Below are 23,638 nucleotides of genomic sequence, written 5' to 3' on the forward strand. Positions count from 1 at the left end.
TTGTGTTGTTTCATGTTAAGCATTACATACTTACTTAGTTACTTGCAATGAAATGTCCCATTGTGTAGATATAAAAGCCTTTTTTACCCCAGTTTGATATTCTGTCTCTGATCAGGTTTTGATCTCAGTTAACATGGAGTAAATCCAGAGTAATTCCATTACAGTCAGTGATGCTAGTTTGGATTTACACCAGTACAACTGAGCTCAGTCTGGCTTTGGTTGTCTGCCATCTTATTTTGCTAAATATTACATCCTTCCCAAATATCCTTTCTCATCTTGTCTTCAGACCTTGCTGGCTCCTCCTACTTTACCAAATTCCAAGAGTAACAACATAGGTGAAGTTTACTTGATGAAAGATTGTTTGAGCAGGGTCTGGTTTTTATTAGCTCAGCTGGTTTTCATTTTTTCAGCCCTGTTTGAAGTCTGATTGTGCTCAGGCTGGGATCTGGATCCATCCTGCTTTTCCTACTTGACTCAATTTTGTCCATTAGAAGTGCAGTGTTTCAAATTACAGGGTGCTCCCCGACATTATCATTCAGTAAGAATTACCGAGTGCCTCAGTGATGCTTTAAAGCAGTTTTTAACTCCAAAGATCAGAAAAAAGGAAAAAAGACTACCTTAAGGCATTACTGCTAATCAGCAACATAACATGTTTGGAAGGGCTCAGTAAATGTGAGATGTGACTGAAATGAGAGAATGAAATGAATTAAATTTTTCCTGGTTTTGTTGATATTTCCGTTGTAGAAGTGGACACTGAACTTTATTACAGAGTATTTTAATTTATCATGTGTGAAGGACAGCTATAATTTCACCTATGCTATTCTGTTAGTTAAATAGGGTTTATTATTCAGGTTTGCAGTTTGGACAGTTTTATCTATGTTTATGTAGTTTAGCTGGACACTGGGGTCTTGGGTCTCAAAATCATTCCAGAATTAATCCACAACATTTGTCTTAACGTTTTTACAGTTGGGCTTATGCTGGTATAGTATTGCTACATTCATGTGATGATAAATAATCCTGCCCAGGATATCCAGCCCCAGCTCTAGGGATAAAGAAGGGATAGGAGATGGGAAGCACATTTAGTTTGGATACCTCAGGCACAAAGTTAAGCAAAACCCTTTGGAATGTTTTTATATATATTCTGTTGATTTTGATACCCTTTTCACATATCCTTAAGTGTTTTCCTGAGTGAGGCCTGAAAATTTTCCTCTGGCAGCAAAGGGGATGTTTGGCAGAACTAGTGATTTAAACCTGAGCCATCCTGCTCATCATTTGGATACTGTTTTGTGCTGCAGACACCTGAACAAGATCTTCAAGAGAGACTGGATGACTATTCCATGTCTGTACCTGAATAGCTCCTGAATTCCATGGAATGGCAGTCTTCACTGTGACCATTTCAGTGGGCAGTTGGTACAAAAAATGGTGCCTTGAGCCTGCCCAACAGGCTGTTGTTTAAAGAATCAGTGATGCCCGTGCAGTCTTTGTTCCTTGGGCTCCATGTTCAGGAAAATTGCCTTGACTCTCGATGTATGCAGGAACTCCCTTTTGGCTTGTGAATGTCTTAAAGACACTGGATGGGAAGGGGGGGGGGGGGGGGCGGGCAGAGAGAGTTTGCAGCTCGAGCACTGAGCAGCACAGCAGGGCAAAGACAGTACCAGTCTCTAAGGAGTCTCCTTTCCTTTCTAAGGAAAGGACTGAAGACAGGCTGGGAGAGCTGTGGGAGTTCACCTAGAAAAGAAAGGTTTCTGGGGAGACCCGAGAGCCCCTTCCAGTGCCTAAAGGGAGTTCCGAGAGAACTGGAGAGGGACTTGGGACAAGGGCCTGAATGGACAGGAGGGGGAATGGCTTCCCACTGCCAGAAGGCAGAGCTAGGTGGGATACTGGGAAGAAGTTATTCTATGTAAAGGTGGGGAGGTCCTAGCACAGGGTGTCCAGAGAAGCTGTGGCTGCCCTTGGCTCCCTGGAAGTGTCCAAGCCAGGCTAGAGGGGCTTGGAACAACTTAGTGGAAGGTGTCCCTGCCCATGGCAGGGGGTGGACTGAGATGAGCTTTAAGGTCTCTTCCAAACCCAAGCCATTCCATGATTCCATGCCATTCACTGGGGGCATCCTCAGTGACTATACTTGCTGCAGCAGCTCAGGAATTAGCACTCACCCTTCACTTGTGTTGACTCATGAGGGGAGTCAACTCCCCTCAAACACTTCAAATATCCAGTGTGAGCTGTCAGACTGTATTTGAAAGGACCTGCCAGTTCGGAGAGTGGGTTTTCTTCCAGACACAATGCAGACCCTGAGAAAATATGCTTTAGATTGATCTATGCAAACAGTGGAAGTCAGGTGGTAACATTTGATTTTTGGAGCTTGATGGTTTTATGGTCACAGATCCAAATTCCCCAGAGAAGATATCTTTGTGCTCTGTGTTGTATACACAGGCTGAACTAGTTTAGTGAAAACAATCATCATGGTAAATGCTTCCGTTTTTAAACTGTAATCATTCTTTTAGAGTAAGTTTGGTAATTATTTAGCAATTGATTATTTCATTGCCCTGTGAGAGTTCCATGTTTTTCCAGTAGTCAGCTGAGTACATTCCAGTCTGTTTGGGCTAGGCCAGATGGTGAGTAAAACTGGGAAATACAAGGTTCAAGACAAATGAGTTAGTCTAAAATGATTTCTATCTAAACGTAAATAGTGGCATTATTTCAAACAAATTTTACAAGATGAGTGAACAGAAAACAAGGTTTTGTCTAATGTATTACTGTTTAGCTGATTAGGGCAAAAAAGTTAATGTTCTCATCCTCTTTCCCGCCTCCCTCTCTGTTCACATCTGCTTTTTGAGTTAGTTTGGAGCGTGGTTGCATTTTTACACCAGTAAAACTCCATGGAATTTTACAACCCACAGATAATATTTAATTTTTCCCTCTCTTCCTCTCTTCCACAGCTTCCTAAAAACTTCCTGAGCACTGAAACCTGCATCAAGAGCAGAAATATTCTGATGCCTTTTTTTTTTTCTTCTTCCAAAGCCCTGAAACAGCTTTCTTCTCGTGAGGTGTCCCAGTGCTCCCGTGGGCTGTGCTGTGTCTCTGTGTCAGTGTAGGGGCACTGGGCCCATGTGAGGAGGTGATAGAGATCTGCACAGCTGGGATTCTGCTGCTGGGCAGACAAGGCTGGGCAAAGCTGCCCGGATTAGCAGCTCCCCAGTTAAGCTCTCGTGGATCCTGCTGTAAAGAGCTGCCCGGATTTCTTGCTTGCATAGTGGAGCTGGCAAAAGGCAGCGTGGTTGTAAGGGAGCTTGTTATAAACTACTCAGACCCTGAGTGGGGATGAGTTATAAGAAGTTTTATTGAGAACTAATAAAAATACACAAAGCAAAAGGGACAGCGCTGGGAGTGTGGCTCAATGCCAGGGGCTCGTTCACAAAATGGCGGCTCTGCCTTTAGACACCTGGGAATTGCATTAGCAACATGAATATTTATGAGTGGTCATACATATTTTAATATTTTTCTTATATGTGCTTGGCCCTTCCCAAAGTCTGCCAGCTGACCCTCCTCTATTGTCCATTGTTGGAGTCCCTCTCACAACTTGATTGGAGGTGAGGTGCCATGCCAGGTTCCACCAGGGACAAGCTTCCCCCATCCCTAGCTGTCCCATGCAAGAGGCACAGCCTGGCCTTGGACACTTCTAGGAATGGGGCAGCCACAGCCTCTCAGGGCAAGTCCTTCAGCTTGCTAGGGCAGCTCATCTCCTTGGAAAACTTCTCATACCCTTGAGGGTTTAGGTAGACTCTGAAGGATGATGAAGAAAGGACCTCATGAGCTTTTAGGGTTCTGTGTCCTGCATGGATCCAGGTCACACTGAGACAGTGACATGCTCTGAGTTCTCGGCTGAGCTGCTGGTGATGAACCCTCAGAGCTGCTGTTTCAGAGCTAGAGAAGCAACCTGAAATTCTTCCTGAAAAAGTGCATGGCTCTTCTTGATTTGGGCTTCTTTCTGGTCTTTTCTCAGTTGACATTTAAAGCTATATTGTTATATAAGACAGGAGGAAACAGCTTCAAGTTGCTCCAGGGGAGCTTTAAATTGATATTAAGAAAAAATTTCTTGCCTCAAAGGGTTGACAAGCATTGGAACAGGTTGCCCAGGGAAGTGTCACCATCCTTGGAGGGATTTAAAAGGTGTGTGGATGTGTCACTTGTGGCTGTGGTTGATGGTGACCTTGGCAGTGCTGGATCAATGGTTTGACTTGATGATCTTAAACGGCTTTTCCATCCTAAATGATTCCATGATTCTCTATTAGAAGGTGTTTTGCTCTCTGACTGAGATGTCAGTTTTATATGACAAATGACTGTGGGCAGAAATGATGCTTAGACATTGACTGAGGGATTGTTTACATACCACACAGTTTACATAAGTCAGTGAATGTGCAGATTCCCTTTCCAAAGTCACAACTAAAGATGTGTGTCTTGCAGCCAGACCCTCAGTAGCACTGAATGTGAGACTTCTGTGCAACAGGTTTCATTTACCAAATAGTCATTCTCAGGGTTGTGTGACTGCTGTGGGAAGAAGTTCTGGTTTTCAGTTCTCCTGGCAGATTAAAACCATGAAATGAGTGCAGTGCTGCAGAGGGGGGAGAAGAGCCTCTGTGCCTCTGTGTAGATGGCTCCCAGCAGACCAGCTCCAGGGGTTGCAGCCTGTCTCAGGGAGGAGAGCTGCCAGGGAGCCCTGTGTGTGCTGCTGGGCCAGACTCAGAGCTGGGAAGAACCAGAGGCAAGGCATTCTGACTGCCGTGGCCCATGGAGAGCAAGGAGACACATGAGACCACTGTCACCACTGAGCTATTCTGGCAGTGTGGAGACACTGCTCAGCCTGGCCCGACTCCTTTCCCCTTCCCCTGGGTTGTGGTGAGCGTTCCAGTTTCTCAGCCTTGGTTCTCTGGACTTCTGCAAGAAGTTTATCCCTTACTTGAATGGTTTCTGCTTAAAAATGTTTTTCTTGGTGCCATTTAGAAAATGACACAATTACAAATGATACAGGCAAAAGTGAAGGGATGGGAGAGAGCTGCTTCCAGCTGACTCGCCAGTTACCAAAGTAAACAGTGCTGTAATGAAGCTTTTGAGAGCTCATCTGGCCATGAAAAACTTGCTATATCTTTCTTTTTAAATCGGCATTTCAATCCAAACCACATATTTTTAAAAATAGAACGAAAGTGTTTCAGTATCCTCTTTTTCCTGGGTTGGCTCTGTCAGATAAGCTATTTTGCAGTCTTATTTTCTGCTTCTTTTTCCCACTGCCTTCTTGTACAATAGAGTCCTGCAACAGCCCAGGTTAGAAGGCACCTTGAAAAAATCATCTGATCCATCTTCTCAAACAGAGCCTTACCAGGAGTAAGAAATGTGTCTGATAGGTAGAAATGGAAATTGAATTATTTAGAGTCTTCACTGTTTAAGTTAGTAACAGATTTTTAAAAAGACCAGAAAGTTCACGTTAACCTGGAACACCAGTAACAGCCCTTCTTTGAACATCCTTAAATGGGTGTTTTAATTTCAACTAATTGATGCCTCTTTATTCACAGCAGTATTTGAGGCATCACTGGACCCTTGTTAGAGCCCTAGGGGGATAATACTACCAACTGGATATTGTCAGAGTGAATAATTGGTGTACACAGTGTTATCTGCTGTAACATTCCGTGTTCTGTCAGCTGCACATGGATTAGTTCTGTGGAGACTTATCTGGAATGATACAGAGATTTGAATTTACAGTTGTAATGCTTGAAAGAACAGGGCTGAGGTTTCTAATAGTTTTACACCGGTAATCCTTTAGCAATTCACTTTATAGTGGAATACTTGGACAGGAGCTGGGGTCTGTTCTGACTGAAATCAATAAAAATTCTGTCAGTTACTTGGAAAGAAGGCAGATGCATTTCTAGTAGTAAAAAGGAAAAAAAAGAATATTTTAGGTACAGAGTAACCTCATGCTGAATATCTGAATTTTGTACTGAATGTGACACTTCTTTCTCCCAGCAGCTGGCGTCAGATTGTGATTTTTGTTATGTTTGGAAATCTGCATTCTCAAAGGATGGCAGCTGGATATATCCTAAAGCCTTTTTGAGTATCTAAATGTTGATGTTCATGCACATGTATGTATATGTGTATGTGTATATGTGCAGACACAGGTCATCTCCTAGAACCTTGGTTTTATCCTCCTAGAATTTTCAAAATTGAACTTTTTTCTTTCTTCCTTGTGTTCTATTGAGAGACAGGTAGCTTGGTATGAAAACTGAGGGGCTCTATTTAGTAGTGCTTGAATTATTCAAGTAGGTAGGTCTGTATTTAGTGTCTGTCTTTTCCCTTTGTTTAGGGCTAATTGAGTAATTATGTGGTTTGCTGATACTTTGCTGAGCAAAGTTTAGTGTTTCAAGGATTGTGTCTGGCATCTGAAGGAATTCTAGCTCAATCCTTACTTTTTTGTCTTTCTTTTAGGGAAAAATGCCTAAAACTTACCACACTGTGTTTGAGCTTCATATCCAACAATGGTGTTTTTATCCCAGGACATGTAACTCCCTCCAGCCAAAGAAACCTCCAAAGACCCATTTAAACCTAACAGACCATAGTGCACCCATGGGCAGATGGAGAGCCACCAAGGGGATCAGGGGGATGGAGCCCCTCTCCTATGGGGAAGGCTGAGCGCATTGGGATTGATCAGCCTGGACGTGAGAAGCTCTGTGGTGACCTCAGTGTGGCCTTCCAGTGCCTGAGGGGAGCCTACAGGAAAGATGGAGAGACTTTTTACAAGGGGTGGAGGGGCAGGACAAGGGGGAATGGCTTCCTGCTGCCAGAGGGCAGCATTGATTCAATGTTAGGAAGGAATTGTTCCCTATGAGGGTGGGGAGGCCCTGGCACAAGTGTGTCCAGAGGAGCTGTAGCTGCCCCATCCCTCAGAGTGTCGAAGGCAAGGTTGGACAGGGGTTGGAGCAACCTGGGACAGTGGAATGTCCCTGCCCAAGGGATGGAACTAGATGAGCTTTAAGATCCCTTCCTACCTAAGCCTATGATTCTATGATGATTTAAAATAAAATGAACTTTTATCCTGTGAAAGCAAACCCCAACATAAGCTTGTTAAAGAGCAGGATAGGGTTGATATGGGAACATACTCTGGGAGGTCCTTGTGTTCCCATGGTCTTTTGCACTTTTAAGACTGATGGATTAGTGCCATGATCTCCACAAAGCTTGTTAGGAGAATGGCTTCTTGAAGAAAACACTGACTGCTGCTTTATTAATAACTGGGGGGTAATTACCCCTGTTAAGTACCATTCCCGCCTTGGGACTTTGTTTTGTGCTACATGACGGGGATGTGTTTCCCCTCATCCCAGACTGAGCCAGGACTGGCTTGTCCTGCTCCCAGGATGCTTGGGTTGCTGATGGTGACTTTATTTGCTTACAGGGTCTGCTTTTGTGGGTTCTGAATACATTACTAGTTCCTTATCCTTTGGGAAAGCAATGCAGCTGCACTTTCAGCAGGAAAGAGGCAGTTGCTTTTCAGTTTGCTCATGTCTCAAGATCAAAAAGCTGACTTGGCTTCACTAAGGTAGCTCTCTCCAAGGATCTTCCAAATCTCTTTAATGGAAGTAATCTGGGAATATAATCTTCCAAGCAGAAGAAGCTTTTAATTAGCCATTGTAATTGAATTAATCTAGTCTGCAAATAAAAGAAGCTGTCACTTTTTTGCCAGTCAGCCACTGGGCCCCTCTTATGGTGAGGTGCATTTGGGGACATTATGGGAGCCTGAGTTCCATGAAGAAGGAGAAGGAGCTTTATGGATGAGGCTGTGGTACCCTGCAGTGCCAGGAGGCTCCTGATGGTGGAGCTCGGATATTCCCAGCCGACAGTGGTGTGGACAGCAGCTCAAAATCAATCATGCTAGATGTCACAGTAAATAAGTTCATTTTGTAATGCAATATTAAGTATAAATTGTGAATTAAAAATTGTGTTTTAAATCCTTCTTGATTTGACTTCAGCATGGTAAGGTAATTAATCACAAAGCAGCGCTGTGAAATGGGTAGTTGCATTTGTTCCTGCCCAATTCCTCAGTGCACGTTCTTTATCCAGTGCCGTTACAAGTGTAGAAGGAGCAGTGCCAAAATACACAGACCCAGAGATGAGACAGAAATAGACCTGGACTGAACTGGAGTTCAGTCTGGAGAAAGAATTTAAAGAGCATTATGAACTGAGTTTTACTCTGTTCAGCCTGTTGTTAACAAGGGGAAATAAACACAAACAGAAAGTGAGCTGATGACCTTCTCAGATGTTCAGTGGGAGTTGAGAGCGTGGGCCAGCCCTGGGATCCAGCACTGCTCCCAGGCTGGACTGTAAGGAAGCTGTGTCTGCAGTCCTTATCAGCTGTTTGTCCTTTACTGTAGGCTGAGTAAAGCAAATTGCTCAAAGCTTTTTCCCCTTGTGTCTGCTTGTGCCTTTTGTTGTTGGAAAAGTGAAGCAGCCCCATGAACGCCTGCAGTAGTGGCTGTGCTGCACAGGCAAGCATAAACCCTAAAGCTCTGGGAACGCAGGAGATGCAGGAGAGCACAGGCTGCAGTCCTGGACATACTCAGTGCTGGGATGGAGCTCAAGCTCAAGGCTTGGATGTCAGGGACCACCTAGTTGTAAGAGCTTCCCATGATCTTCGTGGCTCACTCAGCCCTTGGCCTCTCTCAGGGCCTGTCAGCTGAGTTGCCAGCCATGGCTGTGTTGGGAGTTGGGCAGCCATCCACGGAGGGCTGGCCTGAGGCAGCAGAGCCAGCTCAGACACGGCACTGTGGCCCCGCTGGGAAAGGACCTCCAGGCTGTGCAAAAGGCTGAGGCAGGGAGGAGGAAGGTGGGGCTGCTCCAGATTTCAGCATTCAGTATGTTTGCTTGTCCCCAGAAAGGAAAAAACCTTGCTTTGTGTCCTTTTTTTTTTTTTTGGGACATTTATTAGCCACTAAAGTCATTACTTCAAATCTGAACCACATGGACTCAAGTTTCTGGTCTCTTTGCCCATAGTTGTGCACCAGCAATAGACAAAAACTTCTGGCCTCCCAGTGGAGCTAGAGGAGATGCTCAGATGGATTACTTCCTCAGAACAATAATTTTATCCACTGTGGGTCTCCAAGTGAGCTTTCTTTTCCAAGAAATGAAGCATGTATAATGCTTATTTTTGGTCATTGTTATTTTTCTTAAAAAAAACCAAAAAAGTCACGAGCTCATAACTATTAAAACAATGGAAAATAACATCACAAACATGGCACTTGCTAAGGCACATTGCTAGTAAAGCTTGTGTTAGATATTTGGTTGTTGAGTTTCATCCAGGCTCTGGCCACTGTCCTGAGGTGAAGATTTTGATGCCTGAGGGTGATGGCCCTTGCCATTCATGAGGATGGAGTGTCATCATCTCCACTGGTGCTGGGTTGGACTGCTTAGCAGTTCCCAGGATAATCTATCTGGTTTATCTGTGAAAAACTGGGTGAAAAACCATGAGCTGTCTGACTCCTTCCTGTCTGCTGTTACACTTAGTAGTCATAAGTCATGAGGCTGAAAAATGATTTAAGAAATAAAAAAGTGAGTGTGTTAAGGAAACGTGAGCTTGCTGGACTGGTTTGGCTCATTTATCTCTGGTTAAGAATCTGGTAAAAGTTGCTCACTGCAGTTTCTGGGCTCTTCAAAAAATTCATTACAGCCAGGTTAGAGTCTGAAAGCTGCTGAGTAATGAGGAAATATCATTTAGGAGGAAACTTTAAATAGCCTATTACATGTTCTAGTGCTAAGCATCTTGGCTTACTTAGTGCTCCCTGAATCCATTGGGATGATTTTTCCAGTGGGATGTGTGTTAGCCATGACTGTAGGCAGCATCTCCAGTGCTGCCTTATGCTCCTGGAAAAATTCATCAAGGTTTCTATCCACACAGCTCCCATCATCTGAATGGGAATTGGGGATGTCCTTCACTTCAGAGCATGAAGCACAAGGCTTTAAGTTTGGTCTTTCTTTACTATGTGGTGGAGTCAGCTTCTTGGTTTGGTAGTCTACAACAGAAATTTGCAATCAGTTCAAATGGAGCAGCATTTTGGATGCAATAAAACATAATCTATGAAACAGCTTCTGATCCTGTGTGCATGTACTCATCAGCTGTGTGAGGAACTCATTATTATTTGAGATGTCAGTTACAAATGGTTTTCTTTATATAGTTTTACCTGTGTGATGACTCTTTAAGGGGAAGAAAAGCCCTGTGAAGCACTTGCAGTGGCAGCTCATGAGGGATCTGTAGAGGGAAGAGCCTGCAGGACTCAATTTGCTGTTGGAAAATTGCAGGTTTCTGCTTCTGTGCCCTCAGGATGGACAGCTGGCTGGAGCAGCTCTACTGTTGTTCATATTCTCCAAATTCTTGGCAGTGGCTGCTTCTAAAGGTCTTCAGAGGCATTATGAGCAGAGCTTTGCAATGGATTGGATACAGTTCTCTTCTTTCTCTGAGAAGAACATTAAATCAGATAAACCTTGGTGCTCAGCACCCTTAGTAAATGGCTCTTAGGGAATAATTGTACGCCAGCTTCTTTTGGCAGGGAATCTTGGTTTAGGCATTTCAGCTGTCTAATCTGATTACTCCTAATCCTTGAGCATCGCTTCATTTGTGGTGAAAATCATTTGATATATGTGTACTTATACACACACAGATATACACACATCAGTGGGCAGGTGAAGATTTGTATATGTGGGTATGTGAAATCCATATTAATCCTCTGATCTCAAAAACTGTCAGAATTTCCCAGTGCTAGACTTGTGAGTCCACTTCAAAAATAAAAAAGAATGTGGAAGATAATTGTCATATAGGTTTTTTTCTGTGCCTACTGTGTTATGAAGAGATAACTTATAAAATATACTAATAACTGTAGAGATAAATAAATATGCTAACTATAATATTAGTTTTTAGTAGTATATAAATAATGTAGTTGTATAATAAAACAGTGTAATTATTTTTGTATTATTACATGTAATAGTAATACTGTTATTGGAATATGAGGGATTTGTTGCTATTCTGTGGTATGCTTTGGGGTTTTGGTTTTTTCTATTTTACTTTTTCATTTGTAGTGTCATAGTGTTGAAATTTGTATTTCTTTGCAAGTATTCAAAGGTGTAGAGGCTTTTTTGGGGTATATCTTTGATTTATTCATTTATTTAGTTAGTTTTAATTCTAGATAGGGCTTTGCATCAGGAAAACATCCTTGCTGTGAATTAGAAGAAGGAATTCTGTGGGTGAGAGCACTCCACAAGGTTTAGCATCTCTGCCAAAATTGCTTCAGCTACCATGTGTCACTTAGAGCTTTCTTATTCCTTCTGGAATAAACAAATCCAGTGTTCTGTCTTGATGAGAGGTAGGCAAAAAACTTCCATATTCCTTTGCTAGATCTCCTAAAGCACCCAGCCATCCAAAGCAGACATTTGGTGCAGATGTGTTGTGTGGTCAGGACTAGGGGAGTGCCAAATTTGCAATCACCGTCAGTGGTAATTATGTGTGATTGTGTGTCATGGGGAAATCTGTGGTTTTCCCAACATGCTTGCTGCTCAGCTTGTACATAAGCATGTGGCCATTTGAGGTGTGGCAGAATGCCATGGAAAAACAGCAGGGCCTTTTGGAATGGCCAGTTTCTCAGGTTGCTGTGGGCTTTTCCCCTTGTTTACCAATGAGATGGTTTTTACAAGACTTTCCACAGAAAGGAAGCATCAAAATCCTTGATTTCTGCGTTACTCAGTTGTGTGTTGTCATAGTTTCATTGCTTAGGTACAAGCTTAGATGCCACAGTGGCTATGTTGACTTTTGTGATTTCAGTTTTGGAAGTCTAGGCTTTGCTCAGGGATGTACAGCCATTCTTTTAAAACGTTTCCTTTTAGCTGGTACCAGTTGGTGTATGTGCAAGTCTGACTGTTGATTCCCAAGTCTGGAAGAGCTGACATTTACACTGTACTTGTGAGGCCAGAGGATTGTGTTGGTGCCTCAGAAAGACTTGCTGCCATTCTGGGGCTGTATCAGCTTTTTTACCTTTGCACAGCTCCCTCTGGGTGACCATGAAAGTTTTGGAGTAGTGAGAAATGGAGAGACCCCCACAACAAACCAGTTCCAGTTATTCCCGTATCAGTCCATAAAAATGGATTCAGATTGCAGCATGAGAATGGAAAACCACCCCATCACTGGAAGTGTCCAAGGCCAGGTTGGACAGAGCTTGGAGCAAGATGAGCTAGGGGAAGGTGTCCCTGCCCATGGCAGAAGGTGGAACTGGATAGGCTTTAAGGTCCCTTCCAACCCAAACCATTCTGTGATTCTGTATTCTGTTAGAGTATTCCATGTGTCAAGCTTCACCTAAAGAGCTAATGAAGTTAAAAAGCTTATTATTTTCTTCTGCTTGGTATGTTTACAGGTGTAGTTTCTGAGTGAATAATCTGTTTAAACTATGCTTGTTATGTAAATTTAAATCACTTCTCATAATTCCCTTTCTTTTTACATGTTCTGGACACTTTGAAGGCCTGTGTTCACCTGTGTTGGTGAAACAGCCTTATTTGGGCTGTACTTGGAGGTCACCAAATGAGGATGAAAGAAACTGAAGCCGGTGAAAGCTTTTAAAGCTCTTCTGACAGGCAGGTCACATAAGCTGGTGGCACAACAGTATGTGAAGGACAGCTTCTGGGTTTTTTGGGACAAGCTGGTGAGTGTTCAGGTGGTGAGGAGGAGCACCATCACCATTCAGACATGGTCTTGGCTGTGGAATCAGCTGAGGACATCTGCTCTTCATGGCTCCTGTGGGGCTCTCTGCTCTGTCCTGCCCACAGCGCTCGATGCTGACTGACCATGCCTGGCTCTTGTGGCCTGGGTGCCGTTTCCCAGCTGAGCTCTTTGCTGAGCTCTCAGCAGAGGGCAGCTGGAGCCCTGGTCCTGCAGGAAGCTGGTCAGGCTCTGCTTGGCATCGGCACTTCTGGAGCCAACCCATGCTGCCTATAGGGGAATAAGGCCAAGTTCTCAGCCCAACTGACCTGATGGGCTGTTTTAGCTTAGCTGAAGGAGTCTTGCCTTTCAGATCTTTATTTTATAGGGTAAGGAAGCCTTTCCAAAGGACTTACTGCTCTAGCCTGAAACAATGAATCCCTTAATGGATGGGAATTATGGAGCTAGTGGGGTTACTGTATGGATAAACTCCAGTCAGTGATGTGCTTTAGAACAGTGCTCGGCAAGGGGGAGGTTGGAAGCAAAACAATTTGGAGGTAGCTTTATTGCAGGTGTTTGCTGTAAAGGATACCCAAAGGAGAATAGTGCCAGGGGGAGCTGCAGCACAGCAGGATGAGGTATGTGAAGGAACAGCGAGTCCTTATAATGGCTCTTTTAATGGTAGTGCAGCATTTTAGTACATGGCATTCTCAGATAAATGACTCACAGCCATACAAAAAATCCCCAAGGGCAGCTTAATATTCTAGGAAAGGTTTTGTGTGATCTCGTGGGTGACTTTCAAAGAAATTAAACCAAAAGACATCCATAAATAGAGCTTGCCCAGCAAATACTGGTGTGATTAGAGTAGACCTTAGTGATGGCAGTTGTTGTAACTCCAGTGAAATAAAACTTTGGATTGTTTAAAAAAGAAAAATGTCTGTATTATATGGAAGATAAGTGCGTATTAACTTTTATAGAGCTTGGAAAGTACTGTGAGGTCTGCTGAGGCAGCACTTCCCTCTAAGCTGCAGCTGTATTAAATTGGCACCGTTGCAGTTTCATGCTTGGCTTTTACCCTGACAGCAGAATTGTGCCCCATTTGGTCTGTCGGGACTCAGCTGATCTCTTTGAGTGCTTTGGAGCACTCAGCTGGCAGAAATCTCTTCATTTGTATGTGTGTGTGTATGTTTATTTATTGATTTTTGGCATAGCACCCTGACTGCACTTGCTGAGCTGGGCGAGTGCCCATGGCCAGGGCAGCAATGCCTGCCTGGGCCAGGCAAAGAATGGAGGGCACTGTGGGTGCCAAGGCAGATTGAGGTGAGCAGGCAGGAAATCACAGCATAGGAACCAACTGGCTAGAATCACATTTGATACCAATCAGGAAGGCAGCTGTGTGAGGGGCAGAGGGGACAGCTCCATGGGATTGGGAAATGCTCACGTGTGTGCTGCTGTTACACACCCCAGGCAACTTCACTTGGATGTTCTGCCCTTCCTCAGTAGCCAGACACAGCAAATGCCATTAATAAAGTTGTTTCTGCTTTGGTTCTTTCTGACAGCTCCTGCTAGATGAGCTGGATTGGAGATAGGGCTCACACTGGAATATTTCCAGAAGTAGATTTTTTTTTTCAGGGAAGAGATGTGGTACATGTCTTTTTTTTCTTCCCTTTTTTTTTTTTTTTTTGCAGGAGTAAAATTGTAGAGCCAAGTATGTGTGTTCTGTCCAAAGAGGTCTCTTCAGGTTTATCTAGAATCACATGGTTGTGGAATGGTTTGGGTTGGAAGGGACCTTAAATTCATCTTGTTTCACCCTTTGCCATGGGTAGGGACACCTTCCACTATCCTAGGTTACTCCATGCCCCATCCAGCCTGGTCTTGGACGCTTCCAGGGATCCAGGGGCAGCCACAGCTTCTTTGAGTACTCTGTGCCAGGGCCTCCCCACCCTCACAGGGAAGAGCTGCTTCCCCAATATCTAATATCTTCTAAGTCTGAAGCCATTTCCCCTTGTCCTGTTCCTCCAGGCCATTGTCCAAAGTCCCTCTCCTTGATTACCTTTAGGCACTGGAAGGTTTCTATAACATTTTCCCAAAGCCTCATTCTTTCCAGTCTGAAGAGGCTCTTAATCAAAAAATACATTATTTCTTGGTCCAGCAACATTTGTTCTGGGAATTTTTGTTCCCTTTTTATTACTAAGAACAATTAGATCTTTGAACAAAATCAAAGGTGAAAGGCTTTATGTGCCTATGAATGTTTAAGGCACATAGGCACATAGAGGTTGGTAATACTGGAATATTTAAGTTACCAGATTTGAAATCACAGGTTTCAGTACTGGGGATATCATTCTCTACTATTTTGAATGCTTTTAGTTTCAATTCTTTTTACTACCGTATGTCTCTGAATAACTCTGGTTTTTTGTATTTCATTCTAGAAATTGGTCCAGTGACAATAACCACAGATCCCAAGAAATTTCAGTTTGAACTTAGGGAACTTTATGTTCAGGTGAGTAACCTGTTTCCTATGTGTTTCTAGCAAAGACTGTTTCCTCACGCAATCTTTCCTCTTGTGCTGATATTCCTGCTGCAAGCATTCATGAGGATGTAGATCACTTACCTCTGTCATTTTGCCTGCACCAACTGTCAACTTCCTGCTCATCCTAATTTAGGGTTACGATTCATTCCTTTGTCTTAGTTTACATCATTGTGTGGAAACTCAGTTCAGTAACCCAAAAAGGAATAGTTAGGTAATGCTAACATTTAGTTGGCATTTTCGTTAGTCCTGCCACTTGTCCACAAACATATTTATGTACTTTTACTGTATTATGGATATTACATTCCATGAACACCATTCAAACAAGCGGTCTGTAAGATCCATCAGGTTTTCCATAGGTGCTCTCTTCCCTGCCGTGCATTACTTGGCACTTAATGATTCAAAGGCTTCTTAGAATCACAGAAAGTCCTGAGTGGGAAGGGACTCACAGGACCAACCCCTGTCCCTGCCCAGATACCCCAACAATCCCACCCTGTGCATCCCTGAGAGTGTTGTGCAAATGCTCCTGGAGCTCTGGCAGCCTTGGGGCTGTGTCCATTCCCTGGGGAGCCTGGGCAGTGCCCACCACCCTCTGGGGAAGAATCTTCTCCTGAGATCCAAACTGACTCTGCCCTGACATTGCTCCAGCTGTTCCTTCAGCTGATAGAAAGAAAGGAGGAAGTACTGGAGTGGAGTTATCCTTGCTGACAGACCATATGCTCCTGTTGTCCTGTCTTTAACCAAGGAAAATGCTTCTGACCTGTGGTGAACCTTGCTGGAGTGAGTAGTGCCAGACAGGCTCTCCCTCAGAAATGGGCACATGATGTAATCCATGTAAGAGCAGATTGCTAGAAGATTACTTTAAAAGTTGGCAGGAGGTTTGAAATCCAGAGAAAACAATAGCTATTGCAGTTTTCTCCTTCATGTGGAAGATTAAGCTTTAAAACTCCATCCAGTTGTCATGTTTTGTTTCCTCAATAGTTGTACTGGACAGTAATTGCCACTGTTTCTAAAAGGTAGATGATTTAGGTGAAGCTTTTGGGAATTTCAAACTCTTAATTTCTAATCAAGTTGTTTAAAAGTTTCTGTCTAATTAATTTTAAATTTCATTCTTTAATGCTAGTAGATTGCATATTTCGTAATTACTTTCAGATATTCTAATTCGGCTATATGAAGGCTCTCCCTGACTTGTATTCATCCACTGTATTGGTGAAGGGCCAAAACAGAAACTAAAAAATGTTTACAACAGGACTGATAGGTCATATTGCAGTAGAGAAAATATAAACACTTTCTACAGGTTTGTTACCAGTATTTTTCTAAAACCACTGGTAAAAGATGCAAGAGTGAATGTTGTGGAGGTAGAGGAAATTTGGAGCTGGGTTCATTTTGAGAAAGGGCATGGACCAAATATTCTCATTAATGAACAAAGCTAAAATTAAGGTGAAGATAATATTTCAAGGCATCTTGTGTATAAAACATACTGTATCAAAATATGCTCAACTTGTCCTTCCTGAATATCAGCGTAAGCCAAACTCTTGTTTTTCATTCATCTGTCACAGAATAGGTGGAGGGTGTTTTCTGACATTTGACATCAGTTAAAAATTGGGCTGTGTACATTTCACTGCAGAAATTGTGCCCTGTTCGTTTTACATTCAGTGTGATAAAAGACATGCTCCATGGATACAGGATCAACTTAGGGGGTATCACCTATATTTCATCTGTAATTATCTTTGAATCATTCTTATAGACAGTATGATAAGAATGTGGACTTGGGCAGCAATGGCTTCTTAGTGTTAGTGTTGTTTTTTTAATTTTTTTGGTAGTGTGTCTTTTCTTTTGTTAAGCAGATTTTTTGTGTATTTCTGTGGGCGTGTTCAAACTGAAGGGAAAATGAAGTTTCCTGAGCTTCACTCACCTCAGATTTTCCAGAAAGTTTCATGAGGTAGTTGTATTTAATTTCAATTTGGAGAGAAAGGCAGGACATACTGAATGGAAAATTTTCTACTTTTTAAAAATTTAAGTAAAGACAATACTAATGTTAAATATTAGGAAGTAATTCTGCCTGTGAAGGGGGGGAGGCCCTGGCACAGGGTGCTCAGGGATGCTGTGGCTGCCCCTGGATCCCTGCAAGTGTCCCAAGTCAGGTTGGATGGGACTTGGAACAAGCTGGGATAGTGGAAGGTATCCCTGCCCGTGGCAGGGGTGACACTGGATGGGCTTTAAGGTCCTTCCAATCCAAACAATTCCATGATGATGGTGTTTTGTTGTTTTACCAGCTGACTTTTAAGAGTATTATTCTACATTATAGGAATAAAAAAGTCCATACTTGTTCTCAGAGCAACCATTTAGCTCAGTAGTGCTTTTTCTGTTCTATGTAAAAAACAGATGCTGCCATGTAGAATATTATGAGATGATAATCAAGTAGACTTGTAGTGGGAATAGAAATTTTCCTGTTCCAAGTAGATGTCTGTATAAATTAGCTATTATTTTGACTTTGCCCACAAATTAAAGCTTTATGTGGAAGAGTCTTCTGCTGAAAGAATTTGGATATACTGATGTGTCCCATTGGACTGTGTAGGCATTGCCAAGATAAAGTTCTGACATGTGTCAAAAATCTTCTTGGAGAGTTCTCTCTTGAATTTCAGGCTGTCTGGAGTCTACCACTTGCTTTTCCCATAAAAATAAGGCTACATTTAGGAGAACTGACTTTGAAAAAGAACTGTGGTTCTTACATGACTTACAGAAAAACAGTGACCACATGCTTATTCTTTAGCATAAATGAGAAACTTATTAATATTCTTGCTTTGAAATTGGATTAAGGATACTGATAAATTAAACTTGTTCCCAAAATGAATATTTCACTGAGGACAAACAAAATTCTTAAGTATGAAGGACTGCTCTCTTTTTGCCTTCTTCTTTCCCAGCATGTGTAGATTTGTATATATGTATGTATGAAGGCATGTTGATTGTAAAAATAAAAGAAATCAATTTTATATTTAATACTTAATGTGCAGAGATCTATTGTAGATGACAGGGCAAGTTTTACAGTTTATATGAGCTCTTTGGAAAGTTCTGTCTTCAATATGCCAAGTTAATTTTTATGTAAGCTAGCTTTTATTTAAACAGTATTTTTCCCAAATTCTTAATTCAGTGAGAAAAATGAATCCTTTCCTATAAAGATAAAGTCATACTTGGAAGCATTTTGATTGAACACATGGTCTGAAAAACCTCCAGCTCTGCAGCTGCTGCAGTGCAGAGCTGTGGGAGCACAGCACCTGTGCCCTCTGCTGAGCTCCTGTCCGAGGGGGGAGTCCAGGGCGGGTTCTGGCTGCTCTTGTGTCCAGAGGTGCTCCTGGAGCTTGGCCCTGCCTGCCTTGGACCATTTCCCATCTGTCTGTGCCCCTGACCTTCTGTGACTGCTGTGTGCTACCAGGGGAGGGGAGTTGTCAGCCAGGAAGGGAGCATGTGGGTGTGGGAAATAGGGCTGTCACAAAAGCTGGAGCTGAGCGGGACATGGTAGGAGTGACTGTGACACCAGCCAACATCAGGGCTCTTCCTTTATTTCCCCTTTGGAATTGTTGCAGTTGCTGCTTGTCAGTGTGTTACAGCACTCTGCAGAAACCGTAAAATCCTTAGGGTAGAAAAGGTGAATAAATGATTAGAGGCTGAGGAAGTATCTGTCATGAATGTCCCAAAAATGTAACTTATTTGATATGGTTTTTTTTTTTTTTCTTAAAAGAAAAAGTTATGTTTGATTTCTACTTCTGAACAGGGTGGTGGAGACTGTCCAGAGATGAGCATTGGGGCAATAAAGATTGCTCTAGAAATTTCCCTGCCTGGCTCTTTCATCTATGTCTTTACTGATGCCCGATCCAAGGATTACAGACTGACCCATGAAGTGCTTCAACTCATCCAACAGAAACAGTCACAGGTACTGAGGGGATTTGCATAAATACACTGGGTTGTGTGTTTAATACTGTGTTTTCTCAATGACTAAGGGTAGAATTCTCCTGTGTGAAACTTGGTGAAATCTTTTTACAGAAGGGACCATAATACTGCATTCTAAGTATTTAATTTTTTTTTAAATAGAGTTAACTGATCTGGGCAAGGAAAAACTTAGTGGAATATTCTTTTATTATTCTGAATTAAATAATGCAACTGAATCTTCTACCAGTATATGTGTTTTTTGGCAGCTTATCACTTACATGTTTTTTTTTGTTGTTGTTCTAAAAGAGGTATTATGTGAATGACAGGGCTGATTGATTTTTGAAGGGATTTTTGTCTATTCCTTTTCTTCTGCATTGCTTTTTCCATCATTACTGAGTGCAATGCCTCTGTCCCTGTAGAGTAACAAACCCATCTCGACTGACATATTCTTCCGTTGTCTTGCCTTAATGCTGCCATGGCAGTGTTTTCCTCACCCATGCACCATGTGTCCAATGATTCACTGCTTTTTCTTAAATCCAGGTGGTGTTTGTGCTGACTGGAGACTGTGATGACAGGGATCATATTGGTTACAAGGTCTATGAAGAAATTGCTTCAACAAGTTCTGGTCAGATTTTTCACTTGGACAAAAAACAAGTTAATGAGGTAACTTGGCTTGAGTTTTGCAATTGATAAAGAAAATGAGGCAAGAGTTACATTCTAAATCTTTTAAGAGACCTGGTGGTGTGTTAGGGAGCAGAAGGGGAACTTCTAAATGTTCTGGTCTTAGTATGTAGACTCTATTCCACCTTTCCTTTCCTTCCTTTCTCCATCTTCTATATCAGGATGCAATTCTATGACTTTTGTTGACAACAGGGAAGTGTGAAGTGACATATCGTATTAGAACCTCCCCAGCTTCCATCTGCCTGTGCCAGAAGGCTTCCAGGAGAGGAGCCTTTAAAAAAGGAGCAGTTCTGGGCTCGGTGTAACCTAGTGGCTTTTCTGCTCAAAACAAGAGCACACATTTAGCTTTAAATGAGCATTTTGTGAACAAGCAAAGGACTGCTATTTAGTCTGGGCAAAAATGTTCCCCACACAGGCTAGATAGTGTGAACTCTCAGGTTTCCATTGTTCACAGAGTCATGGAAGTAACTTTTTAATTGAGGTTATCACTGCAATACTTTTGCCACCGCTGCTGCCCTCCTGATAACTGTGGTTCCTGACCCACAGCCATGAATGACTATTTGCTTTGGGAACTTCGGTGAGTCTCAGGCAGGAATGAAACTTCAGAACTGCGTGAGAAAACAGTTTGGAGAGAGGTGAAATTACATGGTATTTATCTGGAGAGTTGGAATTGTTTATAAATGTTGTAAACATTCCCCTTTGAATTCCCGGTGTAGGCAATAACTAGCTGAAGTTTTTAAATAAAAATTTACCGTGGTTTGTTCTTTCTCCTTTCTGTCCTAAAATTCTGACAATGATAAATGTTGGAGACAAATTGCATTTTTCTACAGCTGTTGCCTAGAAAAACTGAAGTTCTCATTGGGAATGATAGAAGCTATTGGCAGTGATGTGAAGGTGATCAAAAGGAGAAACTTCCCAGAAGATTTATCCTCCAAAAATTAGGTTAAAATTTGGAAGAAAAGAAATTACCTGTTTGGTCTGTTCCTGGCCTGCATTTTGCTGTTAAGTATAAAGGGTAAAACTTTTCTGTGACATTCCATGAAATCCCTTTAAACAGAAGGGATCATCATGGAATGAGATGGTCTTTAAGGGCCCTTCGAACCCAACCAATTCTGCAACCCTTTGATACTGCCAGTGGGGAATGCTCTTTGCCAGGACTGTAGTTTTAGGGTAAGGGTTAGGTTGGATTGTTGTGGTTTTGTTTTCCTCTGCTTTTGAGAGGTAGAAGTGAGCAGGTAAAGCCATTTGTAGGTGCTAGACAGTGCCATGTTCTGGAGTGGAGCTGGCACGAGCTGTTTTCCTGGCTGCTTGCTGCTGCTTTCTGAACTTGGCACTTCCCTGTTTCTAAGATCACCAGCTTCTGCCTGAAAGGATAGTCTGCCTTGGAGTTTTGGGTAAGGTTTTAAGCAGGGGATTTACTGCTCTCACCCCCTTCCAGCTTCATTGCAACATTTCTTTTGAGTAAATAATTGTAGAATTGTAAAGTCGTAAGATGTCCTGCATTGCAAGATACCTTGAAGATCATCTCATTCTACCCCCTGCCATGGGCAAGGACACCTTCCACTAGCCCAGGCTGCTCCAAGCCCCATCCAGTCTGGCCTTGGATACTTCCAGGGATCCAGGGGCAGCCACAGCTTCTGTGGGTACCCTGTGGCAGGGCCTCACCACCTCTGCACAAGAGCAGAGGGTGAAATTAGTAGGTGATATTTTTGCAGCATTTTTTTGAGAGAGAGGGAAAAATATGGCCTATGACCACTGGAAGGAGGTGCTTAGACAGTGTAAGAGACTGCCTGAGGTGGAAAAAAGCAAACCCTAAATAACTTTCAGAAGTCTTCCACAATAACTGCTGAACAATTGTGTTAAAGCCAAACCCAAAAGACTGCAATTTTAATGATTGTTGACCTTACATAAATCTGTGTCTGGGCCAAATGACTGTGAAAATGAATTGACCAAATTGCTGCCATCCCCAGTAAAACCTTCTCTGTGGTTTCAGTTCTGGATCACCACTGATTCCAAGAAGCACATCCACCAGTGGGTGGATGCAAACAAACAGGACATCTTGCAGAGATCTGATCAGCTGTTTATGGGATAGCCCTCAGGCAGGATTCAGCTGCAATCAAGCAATCACACTTGCCCTCCTTTTTCTCTGAGGAGTCGATGATGTGTAAAGAATGCAGTTTATAAATGCTGAAGCACACTCACCGTTGTGGGCCTAGAGACAGCCAGTGCTGGACTGGGGATTAGGGAATAGCTACAAAGTCCCTGCCGAGTACCCTGCCAAACCAACGACTTGTTTTGTTAAAACATTTTGATTATTCTACCCCCCAAAAACTCAAACAAAGCTATTTTTAGTATATAAAGTTTCAAACCATTCCTCTTGTTCTTGCCCTTTGAGCATTAAGTGCAGAATGAAGCAATATGCTAAGCTAGATACAAGGAAACACAGCAAAACAGTACTTGATACACATCCAATGCTTGTGTCCTGAGAAGACTATGAAAACTTAGTGCCTTTTTTTTACTTCTGAAAAACATGTTCTGATTTAAAATACTTCAATAAACTGGGGCAAAATTATTAGTGATTGACAAAGTTGTGTTGGGTTCAGTCCAGGAAAACATGAACTACATATGTATCTCTACTTACCTGCTGAAGGTAGCTCATCTAAGAGTCTGGAATAAAGATCCTATTCTTACAAACTCACTGTGATTTCTGTGCATTAGATAAATGAGAATATTTGTCTAGTTAGAGTATCAAGGCCCCATCCCTGGGAGTGTTCAAGGCTCATGTTGAGGCTCTGAAAAACCTGGCCTACTGGAAGGTGTCCCTGCTATGGCAGGGGTGTGAGACAAGGTGGGCTTTAATATCCCTTCCAACAGAAACCACTATAGGATCATAATATTCTGAAATGTTTTCCCCAGTGTCTTGGAAAGCCTTTATCAAAGTCCTTTATCAAAACGTTGAAGTCCTGGTTTTGAGAAGTGTTTCTTTAGGTGAGATTTCTCTGGTTGCTTTTGTAGACTCAGGGCTTAATTTACAATAATTGCTTGAAATTAAATGAATCACAGAATATTCTGAGCTGGAGAGGATCCTTGGAATCTGCAAGGATTGAGTCCAACCCCTGGCCCTGCACAGACACCCCAACAATCCCAGGCTCTGCATCCCTGGGAGTGTTGTCCAAACCCTCCTGGAGCTCTGGCAGCCTTGGGGCTGTGCCCATTCCCTGGGGAGCCGGGGCAGTGCCCAGCACCCTCTGGGGAAGAACCTTTCCCTGAGCTCCAGCCTCACCCTCCCTGGCACTGCTCCAGGCCTTCCCTCAGGTTCTGTTCTCATGGCATTGAGAATTTTCATCAAGCATGGGTTAAATTACCTGTTGGGAGCAGGTTCTCTATTTTCATAACTGTGTCCAGTTTCCAAAAGGTACTAATTTTGACTTGAACTGAAGTTACATTCCACCACACCTAATTATCCTTCTGTAAGGAAATTCCTGTAAATGGTTGTGATGCCCAAAGGTTTGCACTGATGCCAGAGGGGGTGTTGAGATGAACTGTGATCAGCAGAGTGTGAATATGGGGCTGTGGAAAATAGTGGAGATTTATTAGTCATTGGCAGTTCAGGTCGTGTCTCCTCAGGTAGTTTTGATTGTTTGTGGCAAAAATGAGTCATTCTTATGTCTGATGAACTGGATTGATCAGTGTAGAGCTAGGAGTTCACAAGGACTGAGCTGGTGAGTGGTCTTTTTCCATTTCTTTTAGTGTTGAAACACTTCATTTTTCTTACTTCTAACCTTTCTGTAAGA

General features: G+C 42.7%; 1 protein-coding gene across 1 annotated transcript in view; it reads left to right on the forward strand.

Annotated features, from left to right (window-relative positions):
• HMCN1 (hemicentin 1) overlaps nucleotides 1–23,638 on the forward strand; it is a gene marked incomplete at its 5' end in the record, with an annotated part of 161,843 nt that overhangs the window by 15,503 nt on the left and 122,702 nt on the right. Inside the window, 3 exons of the mRNA XM_084211302.1 lie at nucleotides 15,139–15,209; nucleotides 19,009–19,167; nucleotides 19,704–19,826. Coding sequence (XP_084067428.1) covers nucleotides 15,139–15,209; nucleotides 19,009–19,167; nucleotides 19,704–19,826 — 353 coding nt within the window. The remainder of the gene's footprint in view (nucleotides 1–15,138; nucleotides 15,210–19,008; nucleotides 19,168–19,703; nucleotides 19,827–23,638) is intronic.

The sequence above is a fragment of the Fringilla coelebs genome (assembly GCF_963513975.1).
Source record: "Fringilla coelebs genome assembly, chromosome: 9".
Taxonomy (NCBI): domain Eukaryota; kingdom Metazoa; phylum Chordata; class Aves; order Passeriformes; family Fringillidae; genus Fringilla; species Fringilla coelebs.